Source organism: Dendropsophus ebraccatus, chromosome 2 (genome assembly GCF_027789765.1).
Source record: "Dendropsophus ebraccatus isolate aDenEbr1 chromosome 2, aDenEbr1.pat, whole genome shotgun sequence".
In the NCBI taxonomy this organism is placed as follows: Eukaryota; Metazoa; Chordata; class Amphibia; order Anura; family Hylidae; genus Dendropsophus; species Dendropsophus ebraccatus.
In genome coordinates, this window is record NC_091455.1 from 132341958 (window position 1) to 132369425 (window position 27468).

General features: G+C 41.5%; 1 protein-coding gene across 2 annotated transcripts in view; it reads left to right on the top strand.

The window, feature by feature from the left end:
• MYRIP (myosin VIIA and Rab interacting protein) overlaps window positions 1-27468 on the top strand; it is a 381686-nt gene that overhangs the window by 156911 nt on the left and 197307 nt on the right. For both annotated transcript variants that reach the window (XR_011361710.1, XM_069958351.1), the window contains exon 3: window positions 24092-24313. Coding sequence is in view for 1 of the 2 variants with exons in the window: in XM_069958351.1 (XP_069814452.1) it covers window positions 24092-24313 (222 nt within the window). In the remaining variant the exon portion in view is untranslated. The remainder of the gene's footprint in view (window positions 1-24091; window positions 24314-27468) is intronic.

A 27468-nucleotide genomic window follows, 5' to 3' on the forward strand; every position in this document is an offset into this window, starting at 1 on the left:
CGCACTGTAATGACAGCACCGCGAGCTGCTGATTCATTACAGCGCGGCACATATAAATACAGTTCCCCCGCTCCCAGCATCTTATCACAGATGCTGTCTGGGGGGTAGACTCCGTTACAGGCATTTCTTGTCCGTGTTCCATAAGGAACACAGAATGTGGGAATACAGCCTAAGTGAATGGGGTTGTGTTGTAGGCCGCCAGTGGCCACAACTCAGCAATCATAAGTAATCAATCCAGGATGGATTTCTTCCACTGGTCAGGTCACAGTGAGTCACAGCATGACCTCCTTCACTTACATTAAAGAGTCACTGTTGTTTGTGAAAACTTTTGACATGTCATGGAGACATAAAAAGAAAAACCCCCAAAAAATAGCCAGCACTCCACTTGCTGTGCAGTTTGCACACCGCCGCGCCTAACAGAAAAATAGAAAACAGCAAGTGTCATATACATCCTCCAACGTACATACGATAAAATCCTGGTCTGTTTTTTTTTTTTTTTTTTTTAAATAAAAAACTAGGTTCTTAGCAAACCATTTGTTAAAAAAGAATGTACCAACTCACCACGTTAAGGTGACCTTAAAGTGACACTGTGACCTCCTTTTTGCATTCTCACATCTCTACACAGGTGTAAAGGGTAAATTTAGCGTTTTTCATACCTTATTTTATATCATACGTCATGGTGCTTGTTCAAGTAAAAAGTCATCTTTTATCAACCGCAGATTGTGTTTAGTGGGCGGGGCCTCGCGGCATTAGCGCCACTTAGCCCCATCCAACAACACTACAGTTGGCCCCTCGCCGGCTATTGGAACAGGCTGGCCGAAAGGTCTAGACCCCACCCCCTTTACATTGGCCAACCAATGGGCATCAAGGGGGCAGTGCCAACGGTTGTGGGCGGGGCTAAGTGGCGCTAGTGCCGCGAGGCCTCGCCCACTTAATACAATCTGCAGTTGATAAAAGGACACTTTTTACTTGAACAAACACCATGACGTATGATATGAAAAAAGGTATGAAAAACGCTAAATTTACCCTTTACACCTGTGTAGAGATGTCAGAATGCACAAAGGGGGTGACAGTGTCACTTTAAAGAGAATTCAACCCTATAGCTCTCTCATTTGTCTTTTGCGTCACATGTGGGGGGTTGTGGCTACCTCCTTTTAGCCGTGTACTCCACCCAGCTCCTGTGGGTGTTTTTACACAAAGTTTAGCTGATCCTGTTATAGTCTAAGAGAATCTGTTAGCTAAGTATAGGGTCCAACTCTCTTTGGGGTCACTTTAAAATGGGGAGTTTGTACATTCTAGTTGATCAAATGGTTTGCTAAGAACCTCATTTTAAAAAGAACAATAATTTAGAACAGGATTTTATCGTATGTACGCTCGAGGGAGTGTATGAAACTTGTACTTTGCAGCAGTTTTCTAGTTTTATCTGTTTGTTAGCCATGGCAGCGTGCAAACTGTACAGTATATAGTGTTATTTGAGTTCTGGCTTTTGCTTAGTTTGCTTTTTGTGTCACATGTGGTGGTGGTAGCTACCTCTTTTAGCCGTGCACTCCACCCATCTTCTGTGGGTGTTTTACACAGAGTTTAGTTGATCCTGTATGCCTAGTTTTGTAGATTTTTAGTCCAAGAGAGGCCGTATAGTAGGATCCAACTTTCTTTGGGGTCACCATAACGTGGGGAGTTGTAAACATTCTATTTGATCAAATAGTTTGCTAAGAACCTCATTATTTTATAATTTAAAAAAAAAAGAAAGAAAATTTTAGAACAGATTATATACGCTGGAGGGAGTATATGCGGTGAGTTCTGACACTTGTAGTTTGCTGCAGCCGTTTTCTATTTTTGAGGAAAACACCACCAAACTCCAACAATGGGGATCCAGGCGCAGGTCCGGCTAATGGTGACCAGATGAATAATGTAAAACTTTAAAAGTTTATCAAAAATATCCAACGCGTTTCGCAACTGTATCGGTTCGTTTTTCAAGAGTCATATAACATTACAGGAGAGCCACACAACACAACTTATACAAAAAAAAAAATTGTGATGTCAATAAGATAGGTGGAGCTACTCCACCCATCAGGGTAAACTCCTAAAGAGCTGACACAAAACACGTGATGTCACGTGATGAGTAGGGGTCATAGTGTATGTCTATGGAGCCTGACTCTTTTTTTCTCACACAGAGCACACTGCAGCGCAGTCCTCTCCGCGCTCGTTGTCAAGACTGGTATGGGTCTGAGCATAGACATGTGATAGCCATGTTTAACTATTTAGCTGCTGGTTGTCTCTGAACTCTGTAATGCCGGGAGGTTTAATCATGGTGAGGTCATCAGCAATTTGACCTCAGATTAATCCTCCAGGCATTACAGAGTACAGATGACCAGGGACACTATTTACATGAGCCGTCTCATAAGGGAGGTGGAAGGAGGGGGAGACTGAGGAATCAGCTCGCACACATCTGCGTCTTCAGCACAAAGCAGAAGGCTGAGAACTGGGAAAGGAAGATAATGACTAGTATGGAAAGAATTGTTAGACTCTTACCCCTTTAAGGGTTGAATAAAGTATAACCTCAGCAAGTAGGTAATATATTCAGAATGGATCTTGACAGAGTTTCTTAAAGCTTCAGCTTCAAAATAAAAAAAACTATTTCCCTTTCTTGAATATTTATAAGAGGTAAAATGTCAATATTTACAAGTAACGAGTCTGCAGCAAATAAACAAATGCATGAATGAATGAATAAATCAAAAATAAAATCCTGACTGAAAACTGCCTGTACTGTGAATTTGCAGAAAGCAGTCTACAGCAAGCTTTTGATAGTAATACAAATTGATGTGTGTTCTTTTAAAGAACAAATCACGTCTACTCACTAAAGAGAACCAGTAGAGGTCATTTCTCGTAAATGCAAGAACCCTGAGGAGAAAGCAAAGCAATCTGTTTAAGCTTCATTTGGTACTACAAGTCAGAATGACCAAAAATTGCTTCTAGGCCTTACCTAAGTGAAAGCGTACAGTACACACACACTGATGAGTCTATTGAAAGAAACTGTTACTACAAAGGTGACATAAAAAAATACTAAAGAACTGTAGAATTTCATAGTACAATAACATTGTTTTATATGTGGTGCTGGTGTGAAAAAACCTCTGTTCTTTATCTGTCTTAAGATTTTGTTTAGTGATGCAAATATGTTTCCTATCATTACTCAGATCTAAGTTTTTAGGATCATTGTTTAGTCAAATCACATTTTTGCCCCAGATTTTCTAAATCTGCAACAAGCTGCAGCATTTTTCTAATCTAGACTTATAACAATTTACTACTGCACTGGCACTCTAGTTAGAGTCCCCCATACCAGTGAACAGTGCTGTTATTTTAGAACAACGTCTGTTATATTGAAATAATGGCAGTTATTTACTGTTATATGGCGGCCATCTACTCAATTTCAACATTGTGTGAACAGATCCTTTCTGTGTTTTTAATCCACTCCTGGTTTTGGTTGCAATACTGACTAAAATATACTGACTGAAATATACGTAGTGTAAACGCAGCCATAAAGTGTGTTACAAACACAATGTACTTCTGTATATTTTTCTTGCAGCTATAATCCATTTACAACTGTGGCTGGGTTCACACTATGTATATTTGAGGCTGTATTTGTGAGGCTGTATAGCAACCAAAACCAGGAGTGGATTGAAAACACAGAAAGGCTCTGTTCACATAATGTTGTAATTGAGTGGATGGCCGCCATTTAATGGCAAATATTTGCTGTTATTTTAAAACAACGGCTGTGGTATTGAAATAATGGCCGTTATTTACTGTTATATGGCGGCCATCCACTCAATTTCAACATTGTGTGAACAGATCCTTTCTGTGTTTTCAATCCACTCCTGGTTTTGGTTGCTATGAGGACCTGACATGAGGACCAAATACTGCCTGAAATATACATAGTGTGAACCCAGTGTCAAGGTGTAACTATTTAAGAGAACATGAATACCCACTTTTCATCAATGCAAGGAAGATTTATGTCATGGTACATAGTACACATAATGCTCACAGGCTGACACATTGTTCCCAAATGTCCAAACCTGGGGACGTTTCGGAGGACTGACTCTTCCTTCTTCATGCACAAGAGCGCAGGGGGTTGAATTTCAATATATACAATTGAACAGTCCATATGTTAACCCCTCATGTATCATTATACTGTATCATAACCATACATTTCACATATATTATATACCACTTTTAATTTACAGTGTCATCATTACATATATTGTACGCATCTGGATAGGAGAAAAAACATAATTTTTCCAATTAGAGGCTTTATTTAAAAAAAAGCCTTAAAACTATACACCTTGTCGAGCCCCTTTGGGCTCAACATCTCAAGTCTGGTGATCCAGAATCTCTTGCATCTCAATAGCCATTTACCATTCTCCTCACCATCACTAAACACCTATAACAAGATGATACCCCCAAAAAACAGCATATCGTCATTTAAAAAAGGTAACTTAAATTTATTCATCACATATATTAAAAGTTAAATGCCAGTGAATGTAAGGAAGAAAGTAGACAACACTGCTTATGTAGGTATACAAGTAAATATGTCACATACAGCTGGTCACTATAGAAAATAAAAAAAAAAAAAAAAAAAGAGACAACCAGGGAGTTGACATGGATCCTGCATATTATGGCTACCTGAGCTCAAAGCTTCTGTGTGCACAGAGCAACTACAGTGATTTATAGTGCTTTTCTCCTGCCTACCAGTTGCCTGCTCTCCCTCATAGAAACATAGAATATTGTCGGCAGAAAAAGACCACTGGGTCCACCTAGTCTGCCCTTTTAGTATTTCCATTCTTATTATCTTAGGATAGATATATGTTTATCCCAGGCATGTTTAAATTCTGTTATTGTAGATTTACCAACCACATCTGCTGGAAGTTCTTTTCAAGCATCTACTACTCTTTTAGTAAAGTAATATTTTCTCTTGTTGCTTCTGATCTTTCCCCCAATAACCTCTCACTGTGTCCTCTTGTTCTTGAGTTCGGTTTTACTAAAAACACTTCCCTTCTGAACCCTATTTAGTACTTTAACATTCTTAAAGGTTTCAATCATGTCCCCCCTTTCCCTTCTTTCCTTTAGTATATACAGATTCAAATTCTTAAGTCTTTCCTGATATGTTTTATGCGTAAAATCCGCTGCGGATCTGGTGTGTGTGAGTCTACCCTCAAACAGTTTCCCTGCGCCTGGCATGATATTGATATATCATGCCGGGCAGGGAAACACATCATTACAGGGCTTCCCCGTCCGTAGCATCTCTAAAATACGGGACTTGGGAATAAGCCCTAAAACCTTTTTTTAGGTATTAGGTATGATTGAAATGGCCCTAGTGTGACTCATAGGACATTTTTATTTATAAAATGGGAAAAGGGGTGATTTAAACTTTCATTGGCTTTTACACTTTCTAAGTCCTCCTAGGGGACTATTACCCGCAATTATTAGATTACATACACTGATTATTGCTATCCCATAGCACAGCATTGACCAGTGTTATCAGCGCTGGACTCATAGAGTCAGCCTGAGGCAGCCCGTCTTGGGGGTGGGAACCCGGCAGCTAATAGCAGCTGGTCCTCACCCACTATGAAGTAGGCTTAGCTCCTGAGCTCGCTTAATAGTGCTTTACCCCGGGAGGACATACATTTACCCCTTATTTCGTGGAAGCCCAGACACCGAGGGCGCTAATGTACACCTTCAGTGACTAAGGGGTTAAGTAATTTAAACTTTTTAAATTTAAAGTGATATTGTCACTCTCTTACTCTATGTGCAGTTCTCCACACCATCCACAAGCTTAGATGCTGCACATTTGATATATTCCAGTATAAGGGTATGTTCACATGTCACTTCTTTGAGCGGAGAGTGGCGGCAACAGGGGAGCGCACACTCTCCCATAGACGGGCTATGACAAACTGAGACAGGCAGGATTCCGCCGCAGAATTCCACTTGTTTTACTTAGTGTGAACATACCCTAACAATTGTCTGTATCTTCTTTCTGCTCAAAAATTTCATCAGTGGACAGTGTCACCTAGGCGGGCGATAATGGCAATTGGGCCTCCTCTCCCCAGCTGGGAAATGGGGCCCAACTGCTGTGAAGCCCCATCCAGATGACAATGTTAACCTATAAAATGAAGCTAGAGTAAGGAGGGGGATAGTATCACATTAAGATTGTGTACCCCTAAGTTAAAACTTAGCCCTAGTAGTGGTAATATTGGTTTTACATTGACGGGTTAATGTTAATCATTTGGTTAATGTGTTTAGCAATTTACAGAAAAATGTATTTAGATTGATAAAAAAATAAAAATAAACTGTTAGGCCACAAGCTATGGAATTCTGAAAATTGGATTTTATCAAATTTATTCTTAGTATTCCCTAAATTGATCTATTAACCCCTAGAGGACATATGGTGTAAGGCCCATGCTGTACCCATAACCTATTATGTGCTACGGTGCTATGAGGACCAGGTGAGGTCTGGCTGCTAATAAATAGTAATGGTGTTTAAAGGAGAAGTCTCACCAAATTCAAAAAAGGGAACAAGGCAAGGGGTGCAGGAAAATTTAAAACAAAATTAAAAACAAATTGCGACATGGAGAGAAAGGAGCTGCTGCACATCACACCTTTGGCTGATACTAATGCCGCTAGGCTATGTTTAAAAACCAACGCCAGGATGTTGGTATATAATTTGATCAAACCATATTGCCCCATGTACCACGTGCCGGTCTCCTGTTTCACATGGGTCCCTACGCTAACTCCACACCGTGTCGGTCAGCGACTGCCAACACCGCAAAGCATGCACATGCAGGGAAGGGAGGCCATGGAATGGCCCTGCAACCCCAATGTCACAGGACAAAACTCAAAGTGCCCCCCCAAAATTCCAGCCGGCACCACCAGCGGAGAAGGCTGCCCCCTAACAACATAAGTATGAATATGGTATTGCACTCACCATCACTGCTGCAGACAGAATGGGAAAGATAGGAGGTGCTGACCTGTTGCAAAATTAAAAACAAACTTACCTATTCTCGTGCCCTGTAGCACTACCCCTGTGTGCAGCTCTTCCTGCTGCAACGTCATATACCTGGCTGAGTGATTGCCCGCTCAGCCAAATGACTGACTGAGGTCACCGTTTTCCAAAAGAAAATGACATCCGGCGAGCAGCGTTATGGAGGGACAAGGAGGGTTGGGTTTACTTTTTATTATTTTCTCACACTTCACTGCTTGCCTGCCTTTTTTTTACTTCGGTGGGATTTCTTCTTTAAGTCTAAGTGACAGAAGCAGCTCCTGTCACTTAATGATTGGTACCCCCGCTGTGTGATTGTGGGGTTCCAATAATTTTCTCTGAACGAGTTTTACTTGCCTTTGTGCGGTCCAATCAGTGATCTTCTCTGACAGCATGGCACAGGCAGAAAAGTGTCAATAATACTGATTAATGCTATGCAAGGCATAGGATTGAACAGTATATGCAATCCAATAATTGCATGTAATAGTCCCCCAAAGGTCCTTACAAAGTGTAAAAAATAAAAATGTTTTTAAAAATATGCCAATGTCCCTCCCCCAATAAAAGTTAAAATCACCCTGTTTTCCCGTTATACAAAAAAAAACATGTAAAAGTAATTATATATTGTTGCATGTGTCATTGTTTAATCTATTACAATATAACAATATTGTTCCTACACAGTGAACACCATAATAATAAACAACAATAAACAAAAAATGCAAAAAGCACCAGATATTGGTGCTCTGGGTGCGGCCGGCCTGCCTCCAGGGATCCAAGCTGGGCCGTTGCACAGGAAAAGAACTGTGCTGAATGTGAGAACCAGGTAGTAGTTAGAAAAAAGCACTGCGCTCCTAAGACTGCTGCTTATATAAAAGAAAAAAGAGCAATGTACTTAATGGTACACTCGGTTTAAGTGCATAGTGCTATTTGAGAGGTGTGCAGTTGTAACTCGGCATTAAGTGATTAAGTAAACCATGAGCAGTTCAGTTACCAAAGCAATTATGAGAAGTTACAGGCTTGACAATTGGAAAGAAAATGAACCATTAAGGGTTATTGCTATTTTGGGATGCTTGTATATGATAGAAATCCAGGAGTTTAAGATGGATTCTAAACTTTAGGAGACAAGGCCACTTAATAAAGTCAGAGGTCTTGGCTTTAGTGTTGCTATTAACGGTCTTTTAACCAGGATTTTTGTAATCTTGTAATCAATATTTAATATTGAGATTGGTCTGAGTGACGCACATTCCATAGGATTCTTGTCTGGTTTTAGTATGGAAGTGGAAGGAATTTGGGTTTTGGGGAGGAATTGTACATCTTTAGTAAAGTTGATATTACTTCATTGTGCTATTAAATGGATAGTCCATATGGGCCAACGGAATTCCTATATGGGATTTTACCCTTTAGATACTGTTGGACATATGAGATCTGACATGAACAGTAAATTGAAATGTCAGTATGAGTAAGGCTGGGTTCACACTACGTTTTAGCAAAGTTTTTTGCAAAAAAATCTGTTTTGATCCGTTTTTCCATTGAATTCCATTCTTTAAAAAAAAATAAATCTGTTTTTTTAACGGGCACAAAAATAAGGTTGACTAAGTTTTTGTGTATGTTAAAATTTATAATAGTATTCAATGGAAAAAACGATCAAAACGGATGCACACTCATCGGATTGCAAAAACATAGTGTGAACCCAGCCTAAGTGAATCTGGTGCTAGAGTGTGTACAGTAACTTTTAGTAGCTTGAGGTGAAAAATTCTAGAATGAATGAAGCAGAAGTAAGAATTTCTCCTGAATGAGAGCAGATTTTAAGAAAGAAGGAAGGTGTTATTTTGATGTATGATTTGGGTTAAAAGGCTACTAGACTCAGGATAACTGTGATAGTTAAAAGCATTGCAGAGTTACTAAGAGAGACTGGTCAGATTAAAAAAAAAAGGCAAGGGGTTAATTCAGCACTTTCCTTTATATAGCTTTAACTTTGAAGAGTATGAAAAAAGAACTCAAGGGCAAGCAAATGGCAATTACAAAATACATGTGAGTATTAGTGACAATGGAGGGTGCTTGAAAGATGGACTTTAAAGGATACAGTAAGTTCACTGTGATGCCCATGGTCACTTAGAGGAAGAAGATATAGCGTTGCTGTCATCTGATTGTCAACAGTAGCTAGATGAGGATAACATATTAATGGCCTCTGACAACAGGGACGTGTTTTATGATGAATAAGATCTTGTGCTTAAAATTGGTGTATCGCACGTAGCCCACGGAATGATGGGGAAGGCGATTTCACATTATACACAAGAGTCTCCATGTAAGAGACATACATTATAATAAAAAGATGTTGAAGTTATTAGCTTTAAAGTACCTACTGTACTGTAATACCCTGCAGAAAACATGGCTGATGACATTGCAATGTATTTGTCATGACTGTACCTAAGAAACCCCTGGTCTAAAGACCTAGCCGCCGGCTTAGGCTGTTGCGGCAGAAGTTACGTATATGCTAGTTGTTTTCAACTTTGCATTTTACTGGTGTGAACATGGTTGGATTAGCCTAATTGATTTCATTCTAGTTATCGCCCTGCATCTTCTAGAATGTATTCTGCCAGCACCTTAACAGTTAACTCCTCACCTAGCCAGTGACTGACAGCCCTCTCCTAGTCCGTGTCTGTTTTTTCCAATCACCTCTGAGACCAGGACCTGGCTTCCTTTAAGAGCCATATTACACAGAACGATTATGGTTCGAAAAGTCGTTTGATCATTTGGATTTGAGCGATAATCATTTAGTGTAATAGCAGACAACGATTAAGTGACCAATGAGCAATCGTTAGTCGTTTGATAGAATTTGGACCTATTTTTATCGTTGATCGTTCGCAAATCGTTCGCATGGAATAAGACATCGTTCAGTTGTTCGCATTAGCGACGCATGCAATAGTGACGACAAGACGACCACAAGAACGATCATCTCCTCCTACTTATGCATGTTCATTATATATAAGTAGCCACATTTCCCTCCTCGGATCACACCCATATTGGCGCTGTTACTGTGCAAATGCAAGATTGTTTGGGGAAAGAGATGTGGCTTCTTGCATAGATGAATACACCTAAGTAGGAGGGGACTTATGATTTGGTGGGTGGGTAGAACAGTGCACTGAGGTGCAGAAGAACTCCCCCAGTGCACCAAACAGGCTAATTTACATATTTCCTTAGGATTAAAATACTCCGGAACTGAGCCACTGAGGAAAATAAGAAGACCCGCACCAGAATCAGCAGCTATGCTGCTACAGGTACACACCAGCAGACCCTTTAACAACTAATTTTTGCAGCCTTTCAAGAAAAATCATTCTTTCATGTTCTTGGCGAGACTGTCCTGAACATTTTGCTGGCAGTTCTACTGACAATAGTCTGACAAGTAGCTCATTCATAAAGTCTGAAGCAGTGACTAAGAATGAGGTTGCCAACAAACCTGAAGCCAACTTTATTGCAGTGGATAAAGGCTCCCTGCCTTTCTTGGGTTTCTTTATCACCAAGTCACCAGGATGCAGAAGTGTTTTTTTGTGTTTTAGTCTGATGTCCATTTACCAAACATTAGAGCAAGTATGGCTGTTCACCTAACTGCTCAAGATGTCTGTATGCAATTCTAGCACTGAACCTCCTTAAGAAATGCTACTTTAAACTTGATAAAAGACACAAAATGATTGTAGCTTTGCTGGATTGATATTGTACTTCTCTGATCTCTAGCTTATTGGTGGGATAACTACTGAGATTAGCAACACATGGGCTGGATATTCTGTGGATATTCATCTGCATTAGAGCACAGAAAATGTAGTTATCTGCATGAAATTTTTTTTACCAACATTCAGTAACTAAAAATCTATTTGGAATGTATACAGGGTGGTCCAAAAGCAGCGGACATATGTGTAATAGGGTTATGAAGGGGAAGATTTATCTAACATGGGGTAAAGTGAAACTGGCTCAGTTGCCCCTAGCAACCAATCAGATTCCACTTTTCATTTTCCAAAGAGTCTGTGAGGAATGAAAAGTGGAATCTGGTTGCTAGGGGCAACTGAGCCAGTGTCACTTTACCCCATGTTTGATAAATCTCCCCCTTCACAACCCTGTTACACATACTGTCCACCTACTTTTGGACCACCCTGTATAATACAAAAATCCATGCATATGCTGCAAGGACCAACCCTGTTCAGATAAACGGAAATGTTTTTGTGTTGCAGAAATGTTTGCAACAAATCTGCCTTGTGTGAATAAATCCAAAAAAAAAGTGCTGAGTATTATCACCATACACACCATCAAAAATATAATCTAAGCTTAGTTAGAGGAAAACCACACAAGATATTTTACAGTTTAAGGCTATGTTCCCACAATGAAAAAATAAGGGCAAATAACAGGCGTTGTTGCAAAATAACAATCTTTGTTAATGATCATTATAATGGCAATTAGTGTGTAACTTTGGCCATTATTTGCTCTTATCTTTGCAGAGTCATTCCTTTACCTTACCATGGATTGATTTTTAGTTATTTAGTCTATTCAGAAAGAATGCTATTTCTTTTCTAGTTTCCAAGTCACCAGAGAGTTGTGGATTGTTGGAGCTCACAGTATACATTTATAGTAGCTTCACATGTAACGGATTTGCAGTGGATTTCATGCCGTGAGTTTGCAGAAAAATCCACTGCGAATCGTGCTACTGTGATTTTCAGTGGGGTTACATACCCGTAGCTGAATTTTTGTTCCGCTGCGTTATGTAACGCACCCGCATCAGAACTCCCCACAGCACACTATGAAGCGTATGGCCGGAGCCTCTCGCTCCATAGTGTGCACTGACAGGGTTTCCTGTGGCCGTTATTTACTGAATAGGGGCTGCAAAAAACTGACATGTCAGTTTTCTATCACACCGCGAGAGATCCCGGCCACAGCATATACTATGTGTATACGCTCCGGCTGGGATCCCATAGAAGACAAGGCAACGTATCTTTTCGTGAAAAGTCTGGCCATTGTTGCCGATTGTAACAACGGCCGTACTTTTACGAAAAGATACGTTGTGTGAACATAGCCTTAGTTATTATTGCTTATAGTTGTAAGGACCTATAGTTTACGGAGAACCTTAGAAAATTGCATTTGAGGGAATTAGAGTACGAGAGACCTTAGTGGATCCATTTGACTAAATTGACTGGAGTTTTACTTTAAACAGAATGTGTTACCTTATTTTTACGGATTAAAATATCCCAAAGTAAACTCTTTTTTAAAATATGTATTCTCTAAATAATTGTACTTTTTACCCTTTTTTACTGCTTATGGGCATATCAGTTTTGCGGGAGTTGCTGTACTGAACTGTGAACAGCAATTCTAAAGATTTGTTTTCTAGTAGCCACAGTGACCCAAGAATTCTTAGCCAGGAAACTTACCATATGTGGGACAGTGTTGTGGGCATGCTTTGTTACATGCACAGTAGTGGCTGTGCAAGGAGCAGTAGGAGATGAACTAACCCAGTTAGCTATTGTAACAGATAGGATCCTGTGTTAACTGCCTGCGGCTTATAATAGAATATAATGCCTTTTGTTGTATTTCTGTCTGGGATGATAATAAGATAACTGCTGAGAAGTGATCTGAGCTGAACAAGGTCGCTAGTGTGAAAAGTAAGAAAAAAAAAATCACATAAAAAAATAGAAAAAACACCATAAAACACAATATAAAAATTTGATTAAAAATGTTTTCCCTTTGAAGAAAATTATATGGCTAATCAAATTTGATTTAGCATTAAATATTCAATTTAAATTATGGTAATTATGGTTATGCTAATAGACAAGTTTTATATTCCATTGCAGCAGATAGACCTTACATAGGGATGAAGCATGGACCATTAAGTACACTGTATGTACCTCAGTTCTCAATTTTGCAAAAGCAGGCCATAAATAATGAGCACATTCATTATTTGGATGGTCATAATCGATTAAGGACGTTATTCTACATGGTGTGTGCACTGCCTTGAAAATAATGCCATATTTTTATCTCAAAATTACTGTTGTATTTTACCTTTATTCTCCTCCTACCGCTGGGCAGTAAATTAACGTTGCTGCAGCCTATGCCTGATGCTGCAGCGATGTTAATTTACACTGAAGGATGACACAGGGGCAGGAGCTGCGCCTGTGTCATCCGCGGCTGTTCCCGCCGCAAATCTTAGGATCTCCATTCGATTTTATACATAAAACACATAAATATAATAAAGTTAATTAACGTATAATATAATGTAGCGTGTGTAATCGTCTGATCTACTAAAATAAAACAATATTGTTCCTGCACAGTAAACGGTGTGAACAAAAAGCGGTAAAAAAAAATTTTTAAACTACATTTTATGTATAGAAAATCTAATAAAAAACAATCAATACGGTTGATCTAAAAAAAATGTTACTAATAAAACTAGAGATCAAGGGGCAAAAAATGACACCCCATACGACCCTGTTGGATAAAAAAAAAAGTAAGCGCTATAAGAGTCACATAAGGGCCATTTTAAATATACCTATTTGCAAAAGAAAAGTTTTACTGCTAATAAAAATAGTAAAACATTAGAAAATATAGCAAACATGCATATCGCTGTGTTCAGACCAACCTATAGAATAAAGAATAAAAAATTTCATTTTTACCGTAAGGTGCATTACGTAAACATGGAAGCCCCCAAAATTTGTGGAATTGCATTTTTTGACCCAATTGCACCCCATAAATGATATTTTGGGGGTTCCATCATTCATTTTATAACAGATTGAAATATACAATTACAAAGTACACTTGCTCCTGAAAAAAAACAAGCCCTCACATGGCCCTGTAGGTGGAAAAATTAAAGAGTTATGGGTCTTAGAAGGGGAGGAGGAAAAAACGAAAACGCAAAAGTGACAATTGGCCCGGTCCTTAAGGGGTTAATAGATATTTCACATTACATTACAGTCAAAGGGAATCACGACACATTGTATACATTCCAGCCAGGATCCCTAGCAGCTGCAGTAAAAACTGCATACCACTAACCGTTCACACAATGGAGAGTGCGGCTCCGGCCACACTTTCCATTGTGTGCTTTGGTGAATAGGGATGCGGGCGCACATGGATGAACCCACATCCCAATTCAATAGGATTGAAGTTCATTAGTAATGCATTACCGTCCGGGAAGATCTTCACAGTCAGTTGTGCCTTCACAGAACGGCCAATGTCTTACGTAGTGTAAATCCGGCTTTAAAATACAAAAAGGCATCACAAATCTTTATGGAATAGAATCCAATCCAGTATTAATTCAAATGCTGTCTGTGTAAAGTCTTCCCCTAGCAGTACGCATAGCAGGAATGTGTATATGAAATTAGGTTATTGAAGTTGTTCAAATGGAAAACAGCATTTTCTATATTATTGCCAATCATAATTGTTTATGTTGTGTAAATGAAGCAATAAAGTCTCAGTAGTTTCCATTTATTGGAATAAGTTATGACCAATTAATTGTAAATAGGATGTGTCAATGAAATACAATTGTGGCAAAAGCAAATAGTTACATGTTGTTCTGGAATGCTCCATTAAGCATTCAGTTAGGATAACTGGCTGGGTGTATCGCTGCTGTGAAAATAGCACAGGCTGGAATAATTAGCATTCAAGTGATGTTGTGAACACGCGTGATGATGTCACAGCTTGTTTAACCTGTTATCTGCTGCCGGGCTCATAGCAGGGATTGCTCATTTATCAACCTGATTGTAGCTGCTGGATGGCTGTGAGGACTGCGAGTTTGATACATTCTTCCTCTCACAGAATCTCATTAGAGCTGTGAATTATTCTGCAATCTCTGCCTGCTATCTCGTTCATGCTGTGCACGATCAGATTTATTTCATGGACAGTCAAGAATACATATGCATTCTAGAGGAAAGCAAACCGAGAGTGCTGTATATTTCACTATTCTGTTTATTAGGAGCTTTAAATATCTACTGAGCCTGATGGGATTTAAATCGGTCAAATTTATATGGTATTTTGTATTTCTTTACATTGATATACTAAGTGTGGTGGGTATTATGGAATGCACACAGTGGTCTAAAACAGATATGCAAATCAGCCCAGTGACATTAACTTCAATAGAAGATTTCATTCAAGTCTGCACTGCAAGAGAGGTATTATGAGGTGGATATGTCAGAGTGCAACATATCCCAGTTATGTAAAGCGTATACAACTTATATGGTTGCCTTCCTCTGCCTGAAATCCTGTTCTTCTAAAGGCATGTACTTTAACTACTGTGGCAGCCATAATCACCTATGAGGCCATACCATAGACCTAATAACTAGCTGGACAGTGCAAGTGGATTATAGTAATTATTGTAATAATACTGTAGAATATGGGATATTTCATAGCATTTATTGGAGTACAGTGGTGCCTTGGATTACGAGCATAATTCGTTCCGGGACTGTGCTTGTAATCCAAATTCACTCTTAAATCAAAGCATATTTTCCCATAAGAAATCGTAGAACTGAAGACAATTGGTTCCACACCCCAAAAATAATGATTTATTATTCTGAATAACATGTAAAAAAAATTAAACAAACATTCAGAAACAGCTGAATATGTTATATTATAAGTTACTTTACAGTAATGGAGAGGATGGGAAACACAAGGGCTGACAGAGACTGCAGGGGGCATGAAGGAGTGAGCAGGGCAGATGTGGGCACATACATGCAGCGCTTTCTGTCCGGGGAGAGAGGGGTTACAGCTATGGAGAGATTACCTCCACAGTCCTGTCCCCTGATGTAAGCCCCAGCCTGAAGTGGATCAGCTATTTGGAAGGTGAGGGAGACTTCCTGGGTCAGAGTACAGGGCTGTAGACCACCCTGGCAGGCCATGCTCCTCCCTCACTTCCCACCCAGTACAGGGAGCTCTTAAACCAAAACACTCCTAAACCAAGTTACTCTTAAACCAAGGTACCACTGTACTTTATTAGTTTAAACATTCCCCCCCCCCTTTATTATTTTTCAGAAATAGTTCACAGTAGGAAAATACATATTTATTACAGTTAAATAGAACAAAATCCTGTACTTACACTCCTCACTCTCCCACTGCCAATTTCAATGTTGGTCTCTGGTGCAAGCTTGTCTCTGTCGGTGGTGATCTTTTTAATCGGCCAATTAGAAGTTGAAACATAATGTGAACCTAGCCAAAATCTAGAATTGGCCCTAGGGTAAACAAAAAGATTATAAACATAAACAATTGTTCCACATTATTTAACCCCTTAAGGACAGAGCCTGAAATGGCCTTAATGACAGAGACAAATTTTATGAATATGACCTGTGTCACTTTAGTCATTAATAACTTCGGAATGCTTTTACCTATCCGGCTGATTCTGAGATTGTTTTCTTGTGACATATTGTACTTCACATTTCTGGTAAATTGGAGTCGATACTCATAACAAATCTTTATGAAAAAATCCCAAATAATGTGAAAAAATGCATTTTTCCAACTTTGAAACTTTTTTGCGTATACAGAAAGTGGTTATACCACATAAATTATATATTAAATAGCATTAGCAACATGTCTACTTTATGTTGGCGGCATTTATTAAACTATCTTTCATTTTTTTTAGACAATAGGGAGCTTAAAACATTAGCAGCAAATTTCCAAATTTTCAGTCAAATTTCAAAATTAGATATTTTTAGGGACCTGTTCAGGTTAAAAGTGTATTTGAGGGGCCTGTATGTTAGAAAGCCCCACAAAGCACCCCATTTCAGAAACTGCACCCCCCAAACTCTGCAAAAGCATATCCAGAAAGTGTTTTAACCCTTTAGGGGAGTCACAGAAATAAAAGCTAAGTGTGTAAGGAATTTGAAAATTTTAATTTTCTGTGCAGAGATTTTATTGTAATCCAATATTTTTCATAATTATAAACCTATTACCAGAGAAATGCACCCCAATAATTATTGTCCCGTTTCTGCAGTTTATAGAAATACCCCATATGTGACCCTATTGCGCTATTTGACGCAACCACAAGCCTCAGATATAAGGGAGCGCCTAGTGATTTTCAACGCCTCCGTTATATTTGGTCATTTTTGACTGTACCACTTCAGGTTGGCAGAGGCTCTGGGGTGCCAAAACCTAAAAAACACCCCTAAAGGGACACCATTTAGAAAACTACACCCCTCAAGGAATGTAACAAGGGGTGCGGTGAGCATCTGGACCCCATAGGTGCTTCACAGATTTTCCGAACAATATGGCGTGAAAAAAAAATATATATATTTTTTACACTAAAACGTTGTTCTAGCCTTCAATTTTTCATTTTCTTAAAGGGATAAGAGGCAAAAAAAGACACAAAATGTGTAGCGCAGTTTCTCCCGAGTACGGAAATACCCCACATGTGGCGATAAAGTGCCAAGGGGGCGCAGGACGAGCCTCCAAAGGGAAGGAGCGCCAATTGGCTTTTGGAAGCTGAATTTCACTGAAAAGGATTTCAAGCGCCATGTCGCATTTACAGAGCCCTCGTGCTGCCAAGACACTGGAAACCCCCCACAAGTGACCCCATTCTGGAAACTACACCCCTCAAGGAATCTAACAAGGGGGGCAGTGAGCATATGGACCCCACTGGTGACGGGCACAAATGTGGAACAATGTGACGTAAAAGTAAAAAATTTCATTTTTTCACTTTCATGGCACAAATGTGGCCATCATCAAGGGGTCCATATCCTCACTGCACCCCTTGTTAGATTCCCTGAGGGGTGCAGTTTCCAGAATGGGGTCACTTGTGGGGGGTTTCCAGTGTTTTGGCAGCACGAGGGCTCTGTAAATGCGATATGGCTTTCATCATCCATTCTAGCCAAATCCAACCTCCAAAATCCAAATGGCGCTCCTTCCCTTGGGAGGCTTGCCCTGCGCCCACATGGCGCTTTATGTCCACATGTGGGGTATTTACGGACTCGGGGGAAATTGCTCTACACATTTTGTTTTTTTTTCCTCTTTTAACCCCTTGTGAAAATGATAAATTCAAGGCTAAACCAACATTATAGTGTAAAAAATGTAATATTTCATTTTCACGCCACATTGTTCCACATTTGTGCCCGTCACCAGTGGGGTCCATATGCTCACTACACCCCTTGTTACATTCCCTGAGGGGTGCAGTTTCCATAATGGGGTCACTTGTGGGGGGTTTTTAACTGTCTTGGCAACACAGGGGCCTTTTGAATGCAACATGGCCCCTCGAAATCCATTCCATCCAAATCCAGCCTTCAAAAACCAAATGGCGCTCCGTCGTTTCGGAGGCTTACCCTGCACCCGAATGGCGCTTTATGTACACATGTGGGGTATTTCCGTACTCAGGGGAAATTGCGCTACACATTAAATGTTTTTTTTTTATCTTTTAACCCCTTGTAAAAATGAAAAAATCCTGAGAAGATTAATGATTTAGAGTAAAAATTTTACAAAAATTACACTAAATGTTGGTCTAGCCTTGATTTTTTTCCATTTCCACAAGGGGTTAAAAAAGAAAAGGAACACAAAACGTGAAGGGTAGTTTCCCCTGAGTACGAAAATACCCCACATGTGGGCATAATGTGCCATATGGGCACAGGGCAAGTCACCAAAGGGACAGAGCGCCATTTAGAGGCTGGAATGGAGGATAGAGGCCATGTCGCAATTACAAAGCTCCTGTGCTGCCAGGACAGTAGAAACCCCCGACAAGTGACCCCATTCTGGGAACTACACCCCATAAGGAATCTAACAAGGGGTGCAGTGAGGATATGGACCCCACTGGTGACGGGCACTTACGTAGAACATGTGCCGAGAAAATAAAAAATAAAATTTTTTTCATTTTCACGTCCCAAATGTGGCCGTCACCAGGGGGCCATATCCCCGCTGCCCCCCTTGTTAGATTCCTTATCGGGTGTAGTTTCCAGAATGGGGTCACTTGTGGGGGGTTTCTACTGTCCTGGCCGCACAGAGGCTTTGTAATTGCATCATGGCATCCTCTAATGGGAATGGCGGCCATACCTACTTAGCTGGGGAAAAGGGACCATTCTAATTTATTTGGGGGTATTAGGCCAATTATTCGTTTATAAGGTTGAAAAGGACAGGTGTCCATCAAATTCAACCTGTGTTGATCCAGAGGAAGGCAAAAACCCCTCGTGAGGCAGACGACAGTAGCCTCATCACAGGGGAAAATTCCTTCCCGACTCCATAATGGCGATCAGAATAATCCCTGGACCAATGTGACCCCTGAAATAGGAATAAGGGACAGAATTTAGATAATGTAGAACCCCAATGACGTGTGGTGCGCCTTGAAGCGATCCAGTATGCAGAGGCCGGGGTGATCAGGACAGGTGTCACACTGGAAAATGGCGTCCTTTCTGATCCCCCTGTTACCCCACACTCTGCACTTCTTCTGGGGTCTCCCGTTCTCCAGTGTGGGGGACGTCACCTGGAAAATGTTGTCCTGGTGCGATACGGGGTCCTTCATATCCAGAAGCGCTGGGGCCGCTCCATGGCTGCTAAATATTAGGGCTCTATTACTACTTCTGATATTTTCGGATCGTGACGCAAGCTACAGTAGCTCGGGCAGCGAGGGACCAGAAGAGGGGGTGCTGGTATAAAAGTTATCCCCGTACAGGTGGTAACCTTTATCCAGCAGTGGGAAGATCAGTTCCCGGACGATCTTCCCACTTGTTCCGAGGATGGGGGGGGAGGGGGCATCTGGGGGCATCTGGGGCTGGATTCGGGTGTCCCTTCCTACATACACTCTAAGGGTACGTGCACACTGCGGAATCGCGACAGATAACCCTTCGTGCATTCCGCAGTTGGCACCCGCCGGCGGACTGATGCAGGCGCACGTCTCCGTCCGTGTCATAGACTCCATTCTATGCATGGGCGGATTCCGCTCTCCGTCCAACGTATTCATTCTTTGGATGGACGATGGAATCCGCCTGTGCATAACATGGAGTCTATGACACGGGTGGAGACATGCGCCCGCATCAGTCTGCTGGCGGGTGCCAGCTGCGGAATGCAGAAAGGGTTATCCTTCGCCATTCCGCACTGTGCACGTACCCGAAATCTGTAAGTGTACCCTGAGGTACGCTCACACAGTTTGTAGAATTTCACACCATACCGCCATCTCTTATTGGGACGGTACTGGCGGAAAAGACGTGTCTGGGGGGCAGCGTACGCTACGCTACCCCCAGACACGTCACTGGATGATGAGGATGATGAGGATGAATGGAGGAAAGAAGGATCCCCCCATTCATCCTTACTGGCTGTTTCGGTGTCGGAGGCAATAATAACGTATGCGTCCGACACCGAAAACACCCTGGGGGCCATCTTTATATGGGGACTAGTATATGGGGTATGTAGTGGTGTAGTGTCAGACTTTATTCAATGTAGTGTGGTGTAATGTAGTGGTTTTTTACGTGTTTTTTTACAGTTAGTATAAAAAAAAAAACTACGCCAACAAAGGAGTTGCTGATAAATGCCGCACTTATGTGCGGCACTTATCAGCAGACCGTGGCAGTAGAATATAGAAAAAAAAAACACCCTACGCCAAAAAGGAGGAGTTGCTGATTAGCAGCGCACTTTCGTGCGATGCTGATCAACACTCAGCGGCGATAGGGTGCGGAAAATAGAAAAAAAAAAATTTGAAAAAAAAACAAACAACTTTTTCTTCATTCTGAACATCCCTGTAGCTGCTGATAAGTGTATTACACATATCAGCCACTAGAGGGCAGCAGTGCGCAAAATACGGAAAAGCCGACGCTGGAGCCGAAAATAGCCGAGAGAAGCCGAACGTGACGTCACGGAGGAAGCCGAAGACCCGAACGAAGACGAGGACGCCGCGAACCCAGAAGACGCCGATCAGGAGCCCGGGACAGGTGAGTAATGTACAAATACCTGCTCTGGACCCCTCGGCTACCTAGCTGAGGGGTCCAGGGCAGGTATTTACTATATTGTGGGACTCTGATCGCCGTTCCTACAGGCCCGATCGCCGTGAACGGCCGGCCGTTCGCGGCGATTGGGCCGGTGGCACGGTGACCACCATTACTTTTTACGCTGGAGCCGAAAATAGCCGAGAGAAGCCGAACGTGACGTCACGGAGGAAGCCGAAGACCCGAACGAAGACGAGGACGCCGCGAACCCGGAAGGCGCCGATCAGGAGCTCGGGACAGGTGAGTAATGTACAAATACCTGCTCTGGACCCCTCGGCTACCTAGCTGAGGGGTCCAGGGCAGGTATTTACTATATTGTGGGACTCTGATCGCCGTTCCTACAGGCCCGATCGCCGTGAACGGCCGGCCGTTCGCGGCGATTGGGCCGGTGGCACGGTGACCACCATTACTTTTTACAGTAATGGCGGTCAGTGCCATCCTCGGACGGCACCGACCGCCATTTTTTCGCCAAATTCGCTATAGGCTGAATTGATCAGCCTATAGCAGCGATCGTAAGCACGGGGGGTGTTAACCACCCCCCGTGCCGAGAAGCTAAGATGGCCTGCTATGATTTATAGCAGGCCATCTTCCCCGACCGCTGTGTGTGAACACACAGCGATCGGGGAAACATCGGGCGTACCTATACGCCCGTTTGCGTTAAAGCCCAGGCAACGGGGGCGTATGGGTACGCCCGATGACGTTAAGGGGTTAAATTAGTGAATTGTTTTGTAACATATTTATTTGATTTAAAAAAAAAAAAAGTAGTAAGCAAGCATGAAAAGTCACCATGCAAACCGATTTTACAGATACAGTTGTGCTCAAAAGTTTACATACCCCTGCAAAATTTTTGTTTTCTTGTCCTCTTTTTTTTTTTTTTTTAGAGAATATGAATGGTAACACAAAAACTTTTTTTCCACTCATGGTTAGTGGTTGGGTGAAGCCATTTATTGTCAAACTACTGTGTTTTCTCTTATTAAATCATAATGACAACCAAAAACACCCAAATGGCCCTGTTCAAAAGTTTACTTACCCCAGTTGTTAACATCAATGACAGCTTGAAGTCCTTTGTTGTAGTTTTGGATAAGGCTTTTTCTTTTCTCAGATTGTAAAGCTGCCCATTCTTCTTGGCAAAAAGCCTCTAATTCCTATAAGTTCTTGGGCTGTCTTTCATGAACTGCGCGCTTGAGATCAGCAGGTAGCAGTTAGTGATGAGCAAATTGAATCAGATATCTTTTGTATTTTGCTAAATAAATTGGATTCATTTTGATTAGTGTATTGTTTTCATGGGGCCCTAATATAGGGCACCACAAAAACTGTTATTTTGACAGGAGTCCCTGCTCCTGTACACTATGCAGTGATTTCTTCTTACTGTATGGCCCACAGATTTAAATGGTGAGTTCAGTGCCACTTAACTCCTTACACACCATGAGCATGGAGTGTAGGGTCAAATCTAAATCACCATCTAATCCTAAATGAATACCATACCCTGGTGCTTTGACTTAACAATACGCTTCAAGGGACAACCTGTTTAAGTTTAAGGCCCCTGAAGAGTCAGTGCTGTTTTGGCAATCTGAGGCAGTTTAAATGCTATGGATGATCTGTTCTTCTTCAATAGTTTTTATACACAAAAGCTTATTTTATGTATGTATTTGTATGTATTTTTTCCACTGGCCTCTCTTGATGATGGGCATTCTAAACTTTTATTGTAATCTATTTTAATATAATCTTATCCATTTGGTTTCTTATACTTAACAGATTGTTCATTTGCTACATTATTTTGTCCAAAAATAGGAATAATAATCCTAGTGTGTACAGTATATACTATAAAATCTTTTGTGAGGTGTATATTACATGTACTGCTAGTAATTACTTACAGCCTTAGGCTATGTTCACATGATGTTCTTTTTTTCCATTTTTTATTTTTTAAAAGGACGTCCGTCATTTTAACTTAAAATGACATCAGCAAAAACGTACGTCATTTTAAAAGAAAAAGCCTTATCTCTTACTTTGTGTGAACATAGCCTCAAGCATTAATTTGTTTATTTATGTATAAATACTTTATGGCAGCACATGGCTTTTGTGTTGTAATTGCAAAACTTACAGAATATGGTTCTAAAATGACTTAACTTGCTAACTTAAAGAAGCACTGCAACAACAAAAAAGTTTGAAATGTCAGAGAGACATGTCAAAAGTTTTCAGCTAAGGGTTTAGACTGGGACCGATTGGGAGGATGAACCGAAAGAAGTCACGCTGAGCACACTCCTGGCTTTGTGTCATGTGAGGAGACGGCCACATAATGAAGGTTTATGGGGCACATCCCCTTATATAGACACAAAGCAGGGAGAGGATCGTGAAGCAACATGGTCGTCTTCCCGCTTATTCTACTGATTGGTCAGGGTCTGAACACTCAAAAATCCCTGAAAGGTAGCTAATTTATGAGATAGAATTATAACTCCTGAGTCCTATAGGAGGTGGTTTACATATGACCATTGATTACCTTAAAGTCTACTGTATCTGTTCTTTGCTGCATTTGCATAGTAATTATATTTCTGTTCTGTATACTGTATATTGCTTTTTAAATATATCCCCAGATTTCTTATGTGGCAAAGGTGCTGTATGTTCCATAGACAAATGTCCCTATTTCCCTAATGTCCCAAAAGCATCCACTGCAGTCCCTGTGTGTGCACAATTATACAGGGGAGAGCTATGAAGACCGGTGTACTCGTACGCCGGTCTTAAATTAGACCCAAGCTTCTTAGTGAATACGGCCGGCTGTCCCTATTTCCCTTATAGCCCAAAGCATCCACTGCAGTCCCTGTGTGTGCAACACTATGGAGAGGAGAGTTATGAACACTGGTGTACTTGTACGCCGGTCTTAAATTAGGCCCACGTCTAAATTAGGCCACGGCTGGGCGCCCTAACCTGCGCCCGGCGCAACAAATCTGCCCCTGTTTCCGGTAGGTGTAGATTTGGATCATGATTTACGCCTGCGAGCCTCCTCCCAGCCTTATCAGCCCCCCCTCCCCAAGCCCCCACCAGTCCATCCTATTAAACATAGATTTTGATTAGTGAGATTCATGTAACGCTTATTTGATAATTCTTTAACATTGTGTACAATAGTTTAAAGAACTGTTTTCTTTCCCCTCTTTAGTGAACTCAAACAGAAGCTGGATGAAGAGGGCAACAAGTGTTCCATTTTGTCAAAGCATCAGAAGTTTAATGAACATTGCTGCATTAGATGCTGCTCTCCGTTCACATTTCTGATCAACTCCAAGCGGCAATGTCTGGACTGCAAGTTTAACATCTGCAAAAACTGCAGTTCTTACCAAAAGAAAGAGAAGGCCTGGATTTGTAATGTCTGCCAGCAAGCAAGGTTAGTTGTATTCTCAGCGGTGCTTGAGGAATCTCTTGAGCAGGTTAGGCATTATTGCAAGGACAAGTTCTGGGTTAGGTGAAAACTGTGCAATACCATTGACATATGGCTGTCCATAAATGTATTTACTATCTTATTTACTGCGCGTAATTGGTTCTAAAGGTAATCAGAAACTCACTATACTCTGCTCTAGCATCATATACTAATGACTCTGCCCAAATAGAGGTAGACATAGAGACGTTTGTTAGCCATGACGTTAGACTACAGCTTCCCTCCATGGGGCTATAGAGAACACTGTAATCCCAAACCCTTAAAGGGGTAGTGCGGCGGTAAAGAATTATTGACAGAATAACACACATTACAAAGTTATACAACTTTGTAATGTATATTATGTCTGTGAATGGCCCCCTTCCCCGTGTCCCACCACCCCCACCCGTGTACCCGGAAGTGTGGTGCGCTATACATACCTGTCACGTGCCGACTCGTCTCCGATCTTCAGTCTGCAATGTCGTCTTCGGACGGCCGGGCTGAATCCCTCCAAGCGTCCTGAGTGCCAGCCGCCCTCTTCAGCGTCATCAGGTGCTCAGCCAATCGCGGCTGAGCAGCTGATGACGCGGCCGTGTCATCAGCTGCTCAGCCGCGATTGGCTGAGCCAAACTGTGCTCAGCCAATCGCGGCTGAGCATCTGATGACGCTGAAGAGGGCGGCCGGCACTCAGGACGCTCGGAGGGATTCGGCCCAGCCGTCCGAAGACGACATCGCAGACTGACGATCGGAGACGAGTCGGCACGTGACAGGTATGTATAGCGCACCACACTTCCGGGTACACGGGTGGGGGTGGTGGGACACGGGGAAGGGGGCCATTCACAGACATAACATACATTATAAAGTTGTATAACTTTGTAATGTGTGTTATTCTGTCAATAATTCTTTACCGCCGCACTACCCCTTTAACTAAGCATTTCTTCAGGAAAAAGAAGGAACGCAGTCTGTCTGTCACCACCTATGGCTTGCTACCCTGCATGTCAATATCCAACCCAGAGGCTGTTGCTCTGCACCAGTGTAGAGAAGAGCAACCCGGCATTTTGCTTGTTAAGCAAAAGATTTTCTTAAGTTGAATCATGAAGATTTTGAATACAATGTAGACTGGAACTCTAGTTCAGAGGCTTCGTTTAGGCCGTGTTTGCACTACTCTCAGAAGCTCTGGTAGTACCTTTCATCAGTAGCTCTGTCAGATTAGTTAGAATGAATAATGCAATTTACAGTGCTATTCTCCCTGTCAAATGACACCAAATCTAAATCCAGCAGACCTTATTATAAGCCAGTTGTTGGCATTTTCAACAGGACTGCCAAGGATAGCCAAGTATATTGCTCAGCTATCTTTAGCACTCCTATAGAAAATTAATGGAACAGCAGTTTGCCCACCTGACTGCCATTCAATTCTGATGAATATTTTGGGACCACCATTTTCAAGATAGCAGTTGGGATCCCATCCTGTAGACTGGGAATACATTGTTTTGGTGGAAAAACTCCTAAAAAGCCAGTCTACAGTCTACAGATTCATGGAACACTTTTTGATATCATAATTCAACTCTCTTATAGTAACACAATATAATTGCTTTTTATTACATTTACTACTGTATGCTGCCTGTAGTTTGGTGACATATGTGTTACATTTATACCTGTGTTCCTAATTGGTTACTAGTTTAAAGGAGAACTCCAGGTAGAGGTTAAAAAAAATGAAACTTCAGCAGAAGCATAAAGCATCACTTACCTATCTATTCCAATTTTGAAACTACCAAAAATCCATTTGTTTTGGGTAATTTTGTTCTGTTTTGTGTTTCTGCACTTCCTGGTTTATCAGTTGTACACAGTACTACAGGTTCCACAATGCAATGCTTTGCCTCAGCTGTTCATCAAAGTCCTCCACCCCGCCTAAAGCTGTTGCAGAACATCTAGGCTGTGTTTACACATTGCAGTTTCATTGTGTTACTGAATTATTTGCAGTAATTTATGATTTCATTGTGGTCCCACCCACACAGCACGCTGTATTCTCTACCTGTAACACCACACAGCACGCTGTATTCTCTACCTGTAACACCACACAGCACGCTGTATTCGCTACCTGTAACACCACACAGCACACTGTATTCTCTACCTGTAACACCACACAGCACGCTCTATTCTCTACCTGTAACACCACACAGCACGCTGTATTCTCTACCTGTAACACCACACAGCTCGCTCTATTCTCTACCTGTAACACCACACAGCTCGCTCTATTCTCTACCTGTAACATCACACACAGCACACTGTATTCTCTACCTGTAACACCACACAGCACACTGTATTCTCTACCTGTAACACCACGCAGCACGCTGTATTCTCTACCTGTAACACCACACAGCACGCTGTATTCTCTACCTGTAACACCACACAGCACACTGTATTCTCTACCTGTAACACCACACAGCACGCTGTATTCTCTACCTGTAACGCTGATATTGGAATAAAGTAAAGAACTTTTTGAATTTTTCTTTTCATTTCCACGCACATATTATGATCAAGCATCTGTTATCTTTGAAGTTGAGCCCCACAATAAGGCTCTGATCCTCTCTGCTGTTTAGCATCATTTACTTGTGTTACTGCATCATTTTTGTGAATACGCTGCAGTACTGCAACGACACTCCAACATGTGCGAACACAGCCTTAATTTCACTGCACACGTTAGAGAAATCAGTGCAACACCTGCTTCTGGCCGGTCAGAGATGGTGAATCACTCCAGGGATTGGGGGATCCACCCAAGCCTCCTGTGACATCACGCCCTGCCCCCTGTCTGCATCATTAGCCTGATCTCAGCAAACACACACAATGTGAGACAGAGGCATGGAAGATTTGTCTCCTAAGGGTGCGTTCACACCTACAGGATCTGCAGCAGATCTGCAGCAGATTTGATGCTGTGTCCAGTTATTTAAATGAAATCTGCTGCAGAAAATCAGCTGCAGATCCTGTAGGTGTGAACGCACCATAAGGGGGGATAGCAGAAGGAGCAGGAGACAATGTGGATTTGCACAGGGGCCATTTTTTTTCACTTCCTGGGTTTCTATCAGCTACCAGTGTGGCAGAACCGTACAGATACAGTAATACATTGTATA